Below are 17282 nucleotides of genomic sequence, written 5' to 3'. Positions count from 1 at the left end.
TCAATTTCTAATTCAGACTGGATATAGCATTATAGCAATGTACCTGTGTATCTAAATGTACGAAGGCTCACATTGGATTAAGATCTGACTTGCCTTACCTTAAAAGTACTACAGGGTTAAAACTCATTCAGACCAGATTTCTCATGTTCTGCAAATAGTTTTATTACTGCAGCTATAATCAGACAATTCAGACTTGGTCATTAAAAGTTGCAATTACACATTCAAACATATCAGTCTGGAATCAGATTTCGTTTTTTATGTTTTATCTTTCCCTAACTTGCTACTAAACTTAAGCTTTATTTTATTCAAGTATCAAATTATGTCTACTGTCTACCCTCAACTTTCTAGAAGATGAAGGTACTGTTCTATTAAACCTATGAATCTTTCAAAATCAATATCAAAATTTTCAAACTGGTTACTTAATTTCTTCAAATTTTACTCCCTAATTTATCAGATTAAAGTGATAAAATCATAAAAATGATTTTATTTCCTAGAGGAAGACTAAAAAAAATTGATTCCCTTTCAAAGGGTTATTATTAAACATACACATGGCACCCTAACCTTTTTGAAATAAAGATATCATTACTTGCTTATATGTGAAGCTTGACATTCATGGCTGAGAGTACCAAGGCAATTCTTATATTTTTAAACTTGTAAATTTTTATTTTTTTTTCTACAGGGATTTCAGGGTGAAGTTATGCAAGTCCAAGCTTGGAGATTTCCGCTGCAGTTGGTGACACGTTGTTTTGGACAAACTGACAGAAGAATTGCAAAATGAGTGGTGAGATAAGAATATTCAAGTATCGATTGTGTGATAAGTGAGTTATAAATTACAATGGGTGTGTTTACTTTCAATTTATAGCACAAAAAATATAACAATTAGTAGAGTTTGCTGGACAAGATCACTCTTGACTGTTTATCTAGTGTTCTGACTCCCAAGTAAAATTGATCATTTTCAATCAGTTCAATTCCAATCTCTCGCTTCATTGACTCAATTTTCCGTCATCAAGGTTAATACAAATGAATTGTGTGCAAGATTGGTCCAGAAACTTGGTAATAACACTGTCATTTTTCATTTTGACTTTTAGTAATACACTTACATTTGGGATAGAAGAATGTGTGCTGATAAATCTTACTGGTTTAACTAGTTTTAGCTCATTGGATTAATTTAATAATTTTTCACTGCACTAGAACATTAAATGAAGGTTATTCTGATGTAATTCAGAATTATCAATTTAATCTCTCTTTCAACGTTTACTTCCTGCAGTTCATAAAATCATCCAAATGCATTACAAAGATAATAACTAGTTCTACATGCTCAATCAGCTACAAGGAAGTAATGTTACAAGTGTATATTGTGATTACAGAATTTCATAGGATATCAATTCTATCAGATTAAGAATTTGGCCTGTGGTAAGCGTAAACTGCATAGAAGCTCTGTATGGCAGTAAGAAACAATAAAATGATAGCAGCAACCGGTGAGATGATAGCCCAAGGATTATAAAAATACTTGTGAATCAGGCTCGCTCGCCACCTGTTTCTTCTCTTGTTGTAGTAAGCATTCACTTCTCTAGATAGGTCTGCATAGTAACCATCATGTACATTCACTAGCATTTCTGTAGATATGCTCTTGAACATGTCAACAACTTGAGCATCATCTCCTAGAATAATTTTATGGCGGTGAAGGTGACCTACATCTTCTGGGGATTTCAACAAGCATTCCATGAAACTTACATATGATGCAATCACAGAATCACTTATTTTCAGATGACATTGCTCAAAGGCTGCTAGACTCAGGAGGATGGTCAATGTACTATCATGTATACAAATTGGAGGGATTTCAAAAATACCGCTCCTGAACCTAATGTCCAAGAAACAGCTGGTGTTCCGTTTCCTGAATTTTACTCCTCCCTTCCTGAGCTCAGTGGCCCTATGTATGACTTGTTCACGGCTTGAAATACTATTCGAGGCTTTATTGCAATGTAGGCAATGTAGCCACCGGCTCAAACACCCAGGGACGAGCTTATCACACACTATCCATTGAAATCCATGTCTGTTAATGGTACCCTGTTGAGGCCTTACATGGAGTAGACTTCGCCTAAAAACATCAAGGATGTGAAGGCACTCTTCCTGCTTGAGTGAATGCTTCAATTCATCAAGCTCATGTATGGACATTGCTGTACCTGTCATAGTGGATAGAAATTAAAACTGTGGCAGTGAGATACTATATGCTGAGATGCATATATATAATGGAAATCTCAAGATTACCTGACATCCAACTAGTATTGAAGAAGATCAGAGCTAAGTCCAAAGCCTGGTCATTTTGGTGCGGATTACCAGTCGTGTTCATTAGCTTAAGTAACTTGTCAATTATAAAAAGTGGAATTTGGTTTTCCAACAGTATCATGTCTAACACAATGTCTTCAACGACTCTCTTATTAGAGAAAATAGGGTTGCAGCCTGGTGTACCTCTAACCGGATAAAATAGGAAGAGCTCAAGGATGAAGCAACCATCAAGGACCATCATCTCTACAAACTTATTGCTGCTGAGCTTGACTTGTTGCTTATAACAAGCTCGCGCTTGTTCTTCAACTTCTTTGATGGTATCAAGGTAAAGGTTTATGTCCTGACCTGTCCGTTCTAGGATCTGGTACAGAGCTACCCAGTTATAAAGATCCATTTCCAGAACTTGTTCACTACCGATATGGTATGGCCCTATGGATACAGTCTGAGGCTCATAGATTTTTTTGCACTCTTGAGCATCTCTTATGCGACGAGGCATTTGATATATGCACCATTTTTCCCATGGTTTTCTTGCAACATATTGCTGGGCTTCCTTGAGTTTTTCCTGCATGGATTTTACCCATTCTAGCTGTTCTTGAAAATCCATTTTTCTTCTCTTTCAGATCTTCTGGTAGTTGCTGCTAGACTGCTAGTCAACCTTTGGTGGAGAAACATGTGCAAATATCTTAAAAAATTACAGAAATGATATAATTATGTGAATATGCTGCAGAATTAGATTGGATCAAGTTTTTTTACCCTTAGAACATGTGAATGGATGTGAATCACGTGATCAAACTACATTAGTTGTCTTAACTACTTTTGTTTAACTCCAAGTTAACCTGCTAGCTGCTTTCCGCGCAGGTCTAACTGCGCTTAATTAAACCAATGCTCAAGAATCGAGGTCAACTTTTCTTTGTTCTACTCTAAATTTAACCCGTAAGTTGCTTCCCTTGCAGTGCTAAATTGCGTGTGATTAAGCCAATGGTCAAGATTGAGGTCTACCTTTCTTTATTTTACTCTAAGTCAACAGCTAGTTGCTTCTCTTGCAGTGCTAATTGCACTTGATTAAATTAATGCTCAAAATCAAGGTCAAGGTAATTATTTAATTAATACTGTACTGGTTTTTGTTATCCATTAAGATATTATATGTGTAGCATACAAATCATATAAATCCACACAGTCGGTTCAATTGAGTTAAATTTGGGAATCTACTTCCTATGGCTGGTACTGAAAGAACTGTTCTGAAGGGAATACAAAACACCAGCAGTCAGTCACTTCTGCATCTGGAAGTAGACGAAGCATCTCAAGTTTTATCAGTTGATCAAGTAAGGATGAAGTTAACTGCTGCTCTTTTCTTAATACTATTACAAATACTAACCGATTAAATAAATTTTTGCGGTATATGTATCTATTACTATATGAACATGCAAGCTAACTCGATGTTAAATTGCTTCGTTTACCAAAATACTAATATTTTTTTTACACATTTTTTTTCTCATATTTACCTACTCTTAGAGTAACTATCACATTTACCAAAATATTAGAAAACAACTACTCTCATTTATTTACCAAATTATCACCTACTCCCAAAGCATTTCTTTAAAAACTGCGTTAAAATAGCCAACGTAACCAACATTATGGAACAATGGGAGTACTTGGTTAAAGTGTTATCTTTAAATTTAACTCCTAATAATGCGCAACTATAGTGCTAAAAGAATAAAGTGTGCTTGACATTCTGAAACTGTCTGATGCACCTCAGCTGAAGTCAGATGATTGCGAGGCATCTGACCCTTCAGATAATCACCAGGATGATCAGATTGATGAAATAGTGTGTCCTCTAAGTTGGGCTTGGGTCTGGGCCGATGATCAGCACGCACATCTGCTGAAGTCAGATGATTGCAAGGCATCTGACCCTTCATATAATCAGCAGGATGAACAGATTGATGAAAGAATTCGGCCTCTAGCTAGGGCCGATGATCAGCAGGATTATGAGGGAGGTAGAAAATCAGAAGCACTGTCTAAGGTGCCTCGGCTTGGTGTTAGGGGGCGTAAAGAAAAAGATGAACGCATAGCAGTACGCCGAGGACGAAGATATCAGACCCCAGGCTACCCAGGTGAAAGGTGTTTGGATATTGGACAGAGTGAGGAATTCAGGGAACCTGTCAATAATGCAAGGTTTCCTCTACTGGATGAGGATCTAATTGATGAAAGAGGTCGGCCTCTACGAAGTGATTATGGAGGAGGTATACGTAGAAGATTACCAGTTAAGAAAAATGACAACAACAATCAAGGTCAAACCCGAATTGCATCCAGGGACCTCCCAATTCCTCTCCAGACGAAATCCAACCTCAAGCAGGTAAAACATCATTTTATTTGTAATTAAGTACTCTTCAGTCTTCATTTAGTGAAGTATAAACTTTATCTGCATTGTGAGTGTGTACTACTTTCTTTACAAGAAACTTTATTTGCACTGTGATCGAGCTCATTTTGTACGACACAAATCTCACCTGTTGCCTATAGCTTTCACATCTTCTGCTTAGTATTGTATTCCCCTTGGCTATTAGGCTATATATATTTATCTCGATTTCCTTCGGCCCGATTTCTCACCTGTTGCACTTTGAATGTGCTGCTGAAACTAACGGTCAACAGTGTCATGTTTTAAGTGATAGGCTCCAACCTTTAGCTTTATTTATATTTTTAATTGGTCATTAGGAAATCTCGTTCACATTTCTATTGGAAATTGTCCTAAGGGGAAGGGCATTCTGGATATTGCAATTTACTGATGCTGATACTACTTGAAGGAGGAAGATAGTCGTTTATTGAGGGAAATTAGATTCAGAAAATGCAATAAATAAGGGAGAGTAGGCAAAGAGAGAGGCATCCATAATATGATATTGTTGTCTTAGGCTCTTAGCTTTGTCTAGATCTTGGTAGTTTATCAGGCCACTAAATAGCTTTACATTCTATCCATTATTTTCTGTAAATCAGAACTATCAATCAAAATCACTCTCTTGAACTTTTATTTCTTGTTCTAGAATTCTCAACTCATAACATTTTCCTAATGCATTATAAAGAAAATAACAAGTTTTATACATTCTTAATCAGATACAAGAAGTAATGATAAAAGTGTTTAGTGCTCATAAGAACTCACAGGAATTCTTTTCTATTAGATTAAGAATTTGGCCTATAGTAAGAATATACAGCATATTGAGCTTGAAATTTTCTCACCCTTGGAACACAGAATCTGGTTGTGAATCATGTGATCAAAGTCATCAAACTACATTAGTCTCCTGATCATCTGACCTTTCTTTGTTCAACTTAAAGTTACTCTGCAATTTGCTTTTTGCATAGGGCTAATTGCACTTGATGCAACCAATGCTCAAGATTTGGGGTCAACACGAGTCTTTAATTAATGTTGCAATAATTGCACTATCCGTTAAGATATAATATCTCTGAAATTAGTCCAAATTTGTTAGGTTTTGAAAGTGACAGCAGGAAATCTCAAAAAAAATCTCCTCTTTAGAGTTGAATAAGCAACATATTAAGTTAAACCGAGTTAAACCTGCAATCCTGCAAAAGGCTAATGCTCAGCTGAGTTGAAGTTGAGGATCTGCTATCTCTATGGCTGGTATTGAAAGAACTGTCCTGAAGGGAATACAGAATCCCAGCACTCAATTACCTCTGCATTTGGAAGTTGACGAAACGCCTCAATTTTCATCAGTCAACCAAGTAAGGCCGAAGGTAATTGCTGCTATTTTCTTAATTAAATTTAGTGAATGTTTTCTACATATTTTGTCACTCAAAGTTTATAGAGAACCTGGCAAATCTGTCTGTCTACTCTAGTTTCAATAGCAGGTTCATATTTGAACTTGTTGCTACTTGCCTACTTCCATGAGGACTATGGATAGTAAGATAGGTACTTGGTATAGATATACATCATACGGAGTATAATGAGTGAGGAATTTTATGGAGTTATATAGAATATTTTGTTCCTTCGATATCTACTGATAATTAATTAAGACATAATCTTAATACCAATTAGTTAATTGTGATAGATTTTTACAAGAAACTTGGTATTACTGTAACGATGCACAACCTATGGGGCTTTTGGAGATTTTACTGATACATCATACTGGTTTGTTTGAGTCCATAGAATTCTTTTACAGAGAGTTAATTATTCCGTGACATTCGAATGTATTTTAGTATATTTGTTGCGTATGACATACTTGGACATTTACTCTGATTAGAGAGCAAAAAAGAAAATAAGTGGTAAAATCTAACATCTCTGGTGCTTTGTATTCTCCCCAGCCTAAAGTATCAAAGTTCGATTCATGGGAGAGTGAAGAAAACTGCTCAGTTTACTTTGACAATGCAGGAAAAAAGAAGAAGAATAGTAGACCGGTGATAAATCCAGGTGACCCTCAAGATGGAGACCCAAGAGCAGATCCGGAGAAGCAGCAATCTGAAGTCCCCCTGTTAGCTCTAGATTCTCCTGCACTAGCTAAATCAGAAGCGCGGTCTAAGGTGGTGCCACAGTTTGGTGTTTGGGAGGGTGAAGGTGAAGCTGCTTATAGCCGGTGGTGGTTTGGCAATGTTTGGATGAAAATTAAGAATTGGGTCGTGAACAGATACAAATCCCTCATAAATTATTGTCTTCGTCGAGAACGTCATGTGCTTCAGCTTCAATCTGGTTGGGAATCTTGGGATGATGGAAATAGTGAGTTCGGTGGACCTCCTATCAATTATGCAAGGTTTCCTCTATTAGATGATGCGGAATTGATTGGTGAAAGACGCCGGTCTCCACCATTGGATTATGGGGGAAGTAGAAGGCTAATAGTTAAGCAAAGTGACAATAAAATTGTTGTTCAAACTGGAATTGCATCCCGGGGCTTGCCAAATCCTACTACTGGATCTCCTACTCCTCTCGAGATAGAATCCAACCTCATACAGGTAACACTTCAGTCTGTACATATTCTTCAGTCTTCTTTTGATGAATAAGCAACCTTTGAGTACTACTTTCTTTACTAGAAAGTGTGACACAAATCTCATCTGTTGGCTTTGGCTTTTTTCCCCTGTATATATTATGGTTTCCTTCGTTCTGCTTAAATTTATATTTCTCCCACTTATGTCAGTCAAACGTAGAGGCAACCAGCAGACAAGTCTTTAACAATGACACGCCTGCATCCTGTCACCTGTCAATTGATCACCATAAACAAGAGAAAGAGGTAAGCTATCTTATGCATACATATTTCTTTTGAATGTACTTCATTACTCGCGTCAAAAAATAAATAAAATCCTTTCTACTTATTCCTTTTTGGCTCCTTTCTCAGATTGGATCTTGGTTTTCTTGGTTTAAAAGAGGAAGAAAGAAAACAAGTAAACAAGGATGAGGGACAGGTAGTTCCTTGAAGCGATTATAGACTGTCAAGACTGATCGATGTATTTGTGTTGTGTATGGCATACTTTGTTCCTTTTTGTAATCCAGTGTATTGAAGTTTGCTATCTGGGAGAGTGAGGAAATCCACTCAGTTTTTTTTTTTTTTTTTTTACATTGAGAAGGAAGATGATAAACGCAGTGCTTGGACAGAGTAACTTCTGTTTTTCTCCCTTAGCTTGTTTGTTTAAATCAAACTAACTAACCTTTCTCATGTAATACTTTTTTTGAGTAATACTTTTAAAATACGGAGTTTTATTTAATATTACTATTAAAATATTTTCTACAAAGTACTTTTCTTATATGAAATTGAAATGCTAAGAAAAAAAAATAAATACGAAAACAATTTTTATAACACATTAAATAGTCGTGCATTGCACGGGTATAAAAATTAGTTGAATTCAAATTGGGGAAAAATATGAATAAACCCTAACAAATTAACCAACGTTGACATTCAATGAGAAAGCAGAACAAAAATTTAATTTGACAAATTACTTTCACCCTAAGAGAATGGAAGTATAGGCTCGAACACAATTACTACTAATCACTACTTGCTACTCTCTTGGTATGTAGTTAATTAACGCTACTCTTAGCTTCCCTCCCACACAATACAAGTTATTAGACTTACTACCACCTAAATTCCTTAACTCTATAAAGTTATTTATTCAATGGAAAGTTATACAACAACCACTTATTGCAACCTTTATCAAGTATTAAAACGCACGTTTGAGAAAACAGAGATAGTTTTAAGTAATACAATTGATTGATGTAATAGTCACGTCACCATAATCTTTTTATCATCTTCAACTTCTTCATATACTCGTCTTAATCTTAATCTCCGTAAACAACCCTACCTATAAATCAAGAAATCAAAATAATAATTAAAACCACTACCAAATTAAAAGTTTTAATTAAATGTTTAAAGATTTGTTTAAAATCACAACAAAACTTATATTGAAGACTAAAATGAAATAATTCGACAGTTACATTTTTGTATCATTAGATTAGAGGTTAGGATGACAAAAAGGGGTCGTTAGTGTCTGAAAAATTCATTGGATATTCATAGTTTTTCAGGGAATTCTTTTCGTATGTAATAATAATACGGGTGAATCTTTTTCATTTTCATCCCATAATTCTTCAACTTTTCATTAATCTTCCTTGAGTTTTCTTCTGAACAACTTATCCCACCGCTTCAGTCATGAAAGTCTTCACAATCCTTTCTATTTTTTACTTGTCTTCTTGCTAATAGTTATTAACTTAGCTTGTGTATATATTAGCAATGTAGGCGGTGAATTACTGTACTTGTTTTTAATTAATTAATTAATTAGTATCAATTGTATGTATTTGTGTCCTTGTTTTATTTTTTTTAACAATAATCTTTTACTTTGTAAAACTAATCCCTCCTACATGCTCTGCGAAATATGTTAGCTGATTTTGCTTCGCTCTCTAGTCAACTGATTAATTTCATAAATTCTTTATAGTCTTTTTCTATATATGTTACTCACCTAAACAAATCTATATATTTTGGCAAGCTATTTTAATATGACCCCTAAATGGCCGTAACATTATACTTCTTTCGCTAAAATATATTTTTATATATATATAAACATTTTTTTACACAAAAACATAGTTAATGTGTACTTAATTAATTCATTTTTTAGAAAGGGTTGGTGAGTATGTAACGGAAGCAAATTAAAGATGTAGAGATTGAAATTATAATAGGAAATTGATAAAGGCAATAGTAATTAAAAGGTATGGCTTCTTGTGTGTATGTATGTTTTTCGATTGATTACCCATGACCTATATTTATAGTTGTACCTGGAGCTTGGAAGATCGAATTGGTTGGATTATTCTAGAAGTTCCTTCATCATTCTTGTATTCATATTTGTAAACCATATTTCTAATTATTACCAATGTCAAGAATTCTCTAGATCATTTTAGTGGCTTACATTATACAATTCAAGCTAAGTCCTTTTACCTTAAAAAATTAATAATGGTTTAAATTCGATTTTTAATTCTATTTTCTGTTTAAAAAATCTTATCCAAACAGTCATTTTTTTTCCAATCCAATCATATAACTAATATATAAAGCTAAACTTTTAGCCAAGGCACGAGACAGCGACACTTGGCGTTTCAACTTTTCGCCAAGTGTCGCGCCACGTAGACGACAAATAAGCTTAAATATGACACCTATGACATTAGATAAGCAAATTTAAGATAGATTTTTAAGGATAAGAAATTATTTTAGAGTTTGATTTATGCTAGGACTTTTAATATTCCATATGTATAAAATAGATAAGTGAATATATGATAGATTTTTTAGTATAAAAAATTTATTTTAGAGTTTTATCTTTGATAGGACTTCCAATATTATAACATCCAAAAAAATATGTTAATTTTACATCCATTTATGATATATTTTAATCAACTAAAACGAGACAATGAAATTTTACATTTCAAATTTTTGTCAAGTGTCCCTCAAGTAGACCGCTGATAAGAATTAGATGACATATACTGGGTTTGAGTGGGGACAATAGGAAGAGATATAATTTATCATATACTAAAATTATATGCATATGAGCTTAGAGAGAAATAGAGAGAAAGAAAAAGTGGTTGGGAATTAGGAGAGAGAAATTATTGAGAATTGGTGTTAAAGTACAAAAAAAAGAAAAAAAAAAGAATGACAAATCATCAAAAAGAGAATAATATTGTAAAAAAGTACAACCTATAAATAGAAACATGCACTTAATTTTGATAATCTAAAAAAGAAATACAGGCATGTAATAAAAGGATGGAGGATGGAGTACCATTGAATTGAAGCCCCAATACCACATTAGTATTATTGCAATTTATATGTTTAAAAATCTTTATTTGAAGTACTATACTAGAAAAATGTAAATTTAAATGGTAATAATTAATTTGATATATGATAGCTAGCCAAATAAAACGCCGATGATCCAGAAGTCCAGGTTTTTTTGGGATCCCTCTTAGAAATTAAGACTTCAATGGTACTATGGTGTAGCTAGACGCTTAGAAAACGCGGGTTGATGTCCTTTGTAAATCCCAAAATAATGGTTATATATATGGAAAATTTCACATTTGCTACCAGGGAAAACACCCGTTTTCACATTTGCTACCCCTTTAATTTTTTATTTTATATTACTACCACCTAAATCAGAGTTTTTTAAAAATCACTACCACTTGACAGATACCGTTACTATTTCCGTTGCCACCACCCAGCCACCGTCAAGCCACCATTCCTTCCCACCCACCACTTCTTTTCACCCACCACTCCACCAGCTGTCACCGCAACCACCACTCACCGTCCAGCCAACCATCTGTGACTCCCTTCCCGTGACTCCGACCAAACCAGCCACTAGCGAGCCCCTTTCTTGCTGCCGACCAGCCACCACAACGAACCCCCCTTCCCTTTCCCCGTTCTCGCAGCAGCACGACCCCGCGACTCCAACCACCCACCCTGTCGGCGCCGGCGTCGCGTTCCCAGCCCCCTCGAAAACCCCATCTCAGCCCCCTCTCTCCCCTCGAAAACCCCCTCGATCCCAGCCTCTCTCCCCTCGAAAACCCCCTCGATCCCAGCCCCTCTCCCCTCCCCTCGAAAACCCGATCCCAGCCCCGGCCTCGTCCCCCGTTCCCTTTTCCGGCCGCGTCGGCGTTGCTTTATCAGCCACAAATCGCAATTCCCTGCCACCCAAAACCACCCTAAGCGAAACCCTAAAACTCGTTTAGGGTGGTTTCGGGCAGGGAAATAGGGTTTAGGGTTGTCGGTTTTGGGTGGGGAAGGGGAGGGGTTCGATTCCGATGCCAGCCGCCGCCTCTTTGGGCGCTGGCCGCCGGCAGGGGGAGGGGGGAGGGTGGCTGTCGGGGAGGGCAAGGGTTTTTTGGGTGGCTGGTTTTTATTTTTTATTTTTTTTTTAAATTTTTAAATTTATTTTTTAATTTTTTTTTTTAATAAACTTAACGGAAATCCTAACGGATTCCGTTAAGTGGTAGTGATTTTAACAGTTAGTGTGTTTGTGTGGTAGTAGTATAAAATAAAAAATTAAAGGGGTAGCAAATGTGAAATATGGTGCTTTCCCTGGTAGCAAATGTGAAATTTTCCTATATATATTTTTTATTTAATAGTATTATTAAGTGATCATTAACTGATGTGCGGTATTAATTAAAATAATAACTATTATTAAAATTTGTTAAATCACATAAAAACTACTTTATACTTGTATGTATTTGCAGGTTCTGAGATGGAGATTTTGGTACGACAATGTAATGTACTGTGTAACTGTCTAAGTATCTCCATGTATACGAACTGTTTCGAAAGACATCTGCAAGCGTTGCCTGTACTGAAAATCCAATAAATGCTGGTGTATGGTGTCTGTTGGTGCATTTGGTGTGAAAGGTAAATCAAGTTTTATTTCACATCATGTCAAAAATTTATTTGAGGTTGATTAAGCGGTTAAGGTCCTGTACTTTTGTTTCTGTTTCTCTTGTGTTATTTGCATAGTATTATTAATCAACTTGGGGCTAAGTACATGATTCGGTCATTCGGTATCTATTGGTGTGTAATTTCTAATTTGTTATATGTTGATCGAGATTTAGATATCCCCTCACTCTTTCAAAAAAAAAAAAAAATATCCCCTCATACGTTTGACAGTCTGTAACCTGAAAAACATTCTTGCTTACTGAACTGTCCTAGAGTCCTGCTGAAACTTATGGACAACAGTTTAACATTTTAGGTGATAGGCTCCAACCCCTAGCTTAATTGACATTTTTAATTGGTCATTTGAAAATCACTCACATTTTTGTCGGGAATTGGCCTGAAGGGATGGAATTCTAGATAGTGCAATTTAATGATGCTGATAGTACTTGGAAGAGGAAAATAGTCGTTTATTAGAAGGAAATGAGATTCAGAAAATGCTATAAATAAGGAAAAGTAGGCAAAGAGAGAGGCATCCATACTCCATAGTATGAAATTGTTGTCTTAGCTTAGTCTAGCTCTTGGTAGTTTATCATGCCACTCGAAAGCTTTACATTCTATTCTGTATTTTGTTGTAATTCAGAACTATCAATCAAAATCTTTCTCTTGAACTTTTAATTCCTGTTCTAGAAATCTGTCACCTCATTACATTTTCCAAATGCATTATAAAGAAAATAACAAGTTTTATACATCCTTAATCAGATACAAAAATGTAACGGTAAAAGATTAAAAGTGCATATTGTGCTCATAAAACTCACAGGATTTTTTTTTTTTTTATTAGATTAAGAACTCGGCCTGTAGTAAGCATAAACTGCATAGAAGCTCTGTATGGCGGTAAGAAACAATAGAATAATAGCAGCGACCAGTGAGATGACAGCCCAAGGATTATAAAAATACTTATGAATCAGGCTTGCTCGCCACCTATTTCTTCTCTGGTTGTAGTAAGCATTCACTTGCTCGGATAATTTTGAATAATAACCACCGTGTGCATCCACTAACATTTCTTTAGATATGCTCTTGAACATGTCAACAACTTCAGTATCATTTCCAAGAAGATGCTGAATGATTCCACAATGGTGAAGGTGGCCCACATCTTCTGGGGATTTTATTAAGCATTCCACGAAGACCACATATGATGCAATCACTGCATCACTAATCTTCAGATGACAGTGCTCAAAGGCTGTTAAATTCAGGAGGATGGTCATTGTACTATCTTGTATCCAAATTGAAGGAATTTCAAGAACCCCGTTCTTGAACCTGATATCCCAGAAACAATTGGTGTTTCGCTTTCTGAATTTTACTCCTCCCTCTCTGAGCTCTGTGACCCTATGTATGACTTGTCCACGCCTTGAAATTCTATTTGGGGCTCTATTGGCATGTAGGCGATGTAGCCACCGCTTCAAACACCCAGGGACAAGCTTATCACATACCTTCCATTGAAATCGATGTCTGAAAATGGTGTCCAGTTGAGGCCTTGTATGGAGTAGACTTTGTCTGAAAACATCGAGGACATGAACACACTCTTTCTGCTCCATAAATAGCTTCAGCTCATTGAATTCTTGTACGGACATAGGCTTACCTGTCAAGGTGGATATGAAGTAAAAGATGTAGAACTTATCTTGTCAAGCTGCTTTTAGCTTGTCCATTTATTGCATAAAATCAGTTCTGTTGAATTTGTCTATGTTCTGAAGATCGATTCAACATTAGCCTAAGTAGTCTGTCAATTATGAAAAGTGGTTCAGAGCTAAAGCCATAGCCTGCTCTTTCTGGAGCGCATTAGGATTACCAGTTGTGCACATTAGCCTAAGTAGTCTGTCAATTATGAAAATTACCTGTCAGCCATTCAGGGTTAAAGAAGTTCAGAGCTAAAGCCATAGCCTGCTCTTTCTGGAGCGCATTAGGATTACCAGTTGTGCACATTAGCCTAAGTAGTCTGTCAATTATGAAAAGTGGAATTTGGTTTTCCAGCATTACCATGTCTAACAGAATGTCGTCAATTATTCTTTGATTAGAGAATATGGGATTACCAATAGTCCCTGAACCCGGATAACATCTGAAGAGCTCTAGGATGAAGCAACCATCAAGGACCATCATCTCTACAAACTTATTGCTGCTGAGATGCACAATTTCTTGCTGATAGCAAGCTCGCGCTTGTTCTTCAACTTCTTTGATGGAATCAAGGTAAAGATTTAGGTCCTGACCTGTGCGTTCTAAGATTTGGTTCAGAGCAATCCACTTGTGGCGATCCATATTCAGAACTTGTTCACTGCCTATATGGAATGGCCCTATGGATATGGTCTGGGGCTCATACGTTTTCTTGCTCTCTTGGACTTCTCTTAGGCGACAAGGGACTTGATATATGCACCACTTCTCCCATGGTTTTCTTGCAGCATATTGTTGTGCTTCCTTGAGTTTTTCTCGTATGGATATCACCCACTCTAGTTGTTCTTGAGGATCCATTTTTCTTCTATTTCAGATTTTCTGGTGGTTGCTGCTGTCAACCTTTAGTGAGGATCAGAAAACATATGCAAAGAAAGTTAAAAAATACTCAGGAGTAATATTTTAATGTGATTATGACTTTTCAAACTACATTAGTAATCTAATCGTCTTATCTTTTTTTTTTGTCTAACGCTAATTTAGTCTGCATGTTGTATTCCGCGTAAGGCTAAATGCATTTGACTAATTCTCACATTCAAGATCAGTATGATTCTTTAATTAATTCTGTAATAGTTATATATTATGATATAATACCTGTAACCTATACGACGTGAAGCCTTGAAGGGGAAGGACACCAGGAAATTTCAGAAATTTTATTTTGTTTAAATTTAAATTGATCTGAGGATCATCAAGTTAACCGAGCTAAGCCTGCAGCACTGCAAATTGATCCTGTATGCCTAACAGTCGGCCTGGATAGGAAGACAGGTTACAGTTGAAATTTGAAAATCTGTTATCTTTATGCTGGTACGGAATTCAGTCCTGTCCTGAAGGAAATACAAAATCCCCAGTAGTCAGTCGACTTTGCATCTAGAAGTGGATGAAACACTTTAATCAGTCAATCAAGTAAGGCGGAAGGTATTTGCTGTTATTTTTCTTTCTAATACTGTAATGGAAACTGTTTTGACTAATAAGAGAATGCAAACTTTTTTTTTTTTTTTTTTTTGACGGAAGAGAATGCAAACTTAGTTATCTGTCTGCATACTCTAGTTTCAAATGCAGGTTCAAATTTGAACTTGTTGCTACTTCTATGAGGAATACGGATAGTGTGATAGGTTCTTTAATTGGTATTAGATAAATGATTAAATGATAACATGTGTGAGGGGATTTTTGTACTTTATAAATCACAGAGTTTGAGTACTAATTACTTTTGTTTAATTGTGTGCTATATTCAAACAAGAAACTTGAACTTGCTATACTGTCATTTTTCATTTTAACTTTCAACAATGCATAACTTATGGGGCTGGTAATTTTTATCACAGAAATTCTTCTGCTTAATAAACTCTGCAGTCCAAAGTATCAAACTTTGGTTCAAGAGAAGGTGGAGAAAATTTCAGATCGAGTTTACTTTGACAACGCAAGATTAGAGAAGAATTACTAAACAGATGATAAACCTAAATGACCCCATAGACATATCAGATCCAAATGGTGAGCCCACAGCACCAGAGAATGAGCCCCAGATGAACTGAGACGTACAAGCTTCAACTCAGGCTCGTCCTCAACCACCACTAGCTATGCCAGAACCACAACAAGAAGCACGATCAAAGGTGCCACAATTTGGTGTTAGAGGAGGTGTTGGGGAAGTTAGCTACACCCAGTGCTTGGACAGTGTTAGAAAGGGTACTAAGAGTGAGCTTACTGTCACACCAGAACCTTCTGATATCGAGAAGAAAGCTTCGCATCCCTCTTCTGTTGGAAAAACAAACAAGGTAGATGGTCATCATTTGAGAAATGCAATAGTGTGTCCAACTTATGCTGCCTTGACATCAATAGATATTGCCTTGAAAAATCATTCGTTCAATCATCACCCTCTTGTCAAAAAATAAATAAGTAAATAAATAAAAACAGAAAAATGCCCTTTCCGGTTTTTCATATGGTGGTTCATCTCCTTGATTGCTTTGTCTTAATGATGGTGTTTTTAGTCAACACTTGCTAATTCCGCCGTAGGAGATTCTTCTTTGACATTTCATTTTTGGATAAATTTACTTAAATTTGGCTACTTTTGATGTTGTGATCTTTGGCTGTCTACGTGTATTGATCCATGCTACTAGAGCTCTTTACTAGTAAAAAATTTCAACCTATTTAAAGGTTATTGTAATGGATCATAAAACTAAAGTGGTGTAAAAATAAACATTTCAGTACTAAAGTTTGCATTCTGTTTCACAATCAAGTTGAAAATGTTTAACCATATTTTGTACGTAAAGAGGCCGAAGCTATGGATAATGAGCAATCGATCATCATTTTTATGCATTATGTCAACAGCTTCCGGGAGTAGATAACTGTTTTATCAACTATTTTGGCAATTGGCAACTTAGGTGTAACTTAAACAATCAACTTTTCTTTTCCTTATAATAATACCTACAAACTCCTTGACTTAGATTCAGTAAAGGATCAACTGAGTTTTTGCAAGTTGCTTATGACTTAGTAATGATATGATAGTCTCTTGCGCGAGTAAGTGTATGTGGTCTATGCTGTAAATCAGTGATTTATGTTTTCAGTTGAATTCTTAAGAAGATCACTTGATGTGAAATGTGTGCTAAATGAAATTATAAACCCGAATTTGTATTAATACTATTCTTATTCTTGTGTTCTGATCGGTAGTTGGTTTGTTAGACAAATTTGGATAACGTGTACTAGAATACTTACTGTTACTGTAACTAAAGAATGATGAAGCTCTCTGTTGATATCATAATTAATCTCTCTCGTGCTTTCTAATGTCAGCAGTCTAAAGTACCTAATTTTGGTGCATGGGAGGGCGGAGAAAACTACACAGTTTTCTTTGACAATGCACGAAAGAAGAATAATGGATCCTTTGCAAATTGGGGAAGGAGTCCTCTATTGGATGAGGATTCAATTGGA

At 35.9% G+C, this 17282-nt stretch overlaps 2 protein-coding genes across 2 annotated transcripts; both read right to left on the bottom strand.

Annotated features, from left to right (window-relative positions):
* Positions 1-1395: 1395 nt before the first annotated feature.
* LOC145570842 (UPF0481 protein At3g47200-like) lies at positions 1396-2890 on the bottom strand. The gene is made up of 2 exons (XM_081629969.1): positions 2269-2890; positions 1396-2183 (listed from the first exon to the last, which is right to left on the bottom strand). Exons 1-2 carry the CDS (start codon positions 2888-2890, stop codon positions 1396-1398), a joined length of 1410 nt encoding a protein of 469 aa, XP_081486095.1.
* A 10101-nt stretch (positions 2891-12991) lies between these two features.
* Positions 12992-14669, bottom strand: LOC145570841 (UPF0481 protein At3g47200-like). Its single transcript, XM_081629968.1, has 2 exons — positions 14042-14669; positions 12992-13788 (listed from the first exon to the last, which is right to left on the bottom strand). Exons 1-2 carry the CDS (start codon positions 14667-14669, stop codon positions 12992-12994), a joined length of 1425 nt encoding a protein of 474 aa, XP_081486094.1.
* Positions 14670-17282: the final 2613 nt, after the last annotated feature.

Source organism: Chenopodium album, chromosome 12 (genome assembly GCF_948465745.1).
Source record: "Chenopodium album chromosome 12, dcCheAlbu1.1, whole genome shotgun sequence".
Classification (NCBI taxonomy): Eukaryota; Viridiplantae; Streptophyta; class Magnoliopsida; order Caryophyllales; family Amaranthaceae; genus Chenopodium; species Chenopodium album.
The sequence above is the reverse complement of the archived record's forward strand: the minus strand, read 5'-3'. Positions and strand labels throughout refer to the sequence as shown.

Excerpts from the sequence above, each read along its gene's own strand:
- LOC145570841 (XM_081629968.1), bottom strand. The coding sequence starts at position 14,669 with ATGGATCCTCAAGAACAACTAGAGTGGGTGATATCCATACGAGAAAAA. Across the intron at positions 13,789-14,041 it reads TAACCCTGAATGGCTGACAG|GTAAGCCTATGTCCGTACAA; the intron begins GTAATTTTCATA and ends CCACCTTGACAG.
- LOC145570842 (XM_081629969.1), bottom strand. The coding sequence starts at position 2,890 with ATGGATTTTCAAGAACAGCTAGAATGGGTAAAATCCATGCAGGAAAAA. Across the intron at positions 2,184-2,268 it reads CAATACTAGTTGGATGTCAG|GTACAGCAATGTCCATACAT; the intron begins GTAATCTTGAGA and ends CCACTATGACAG.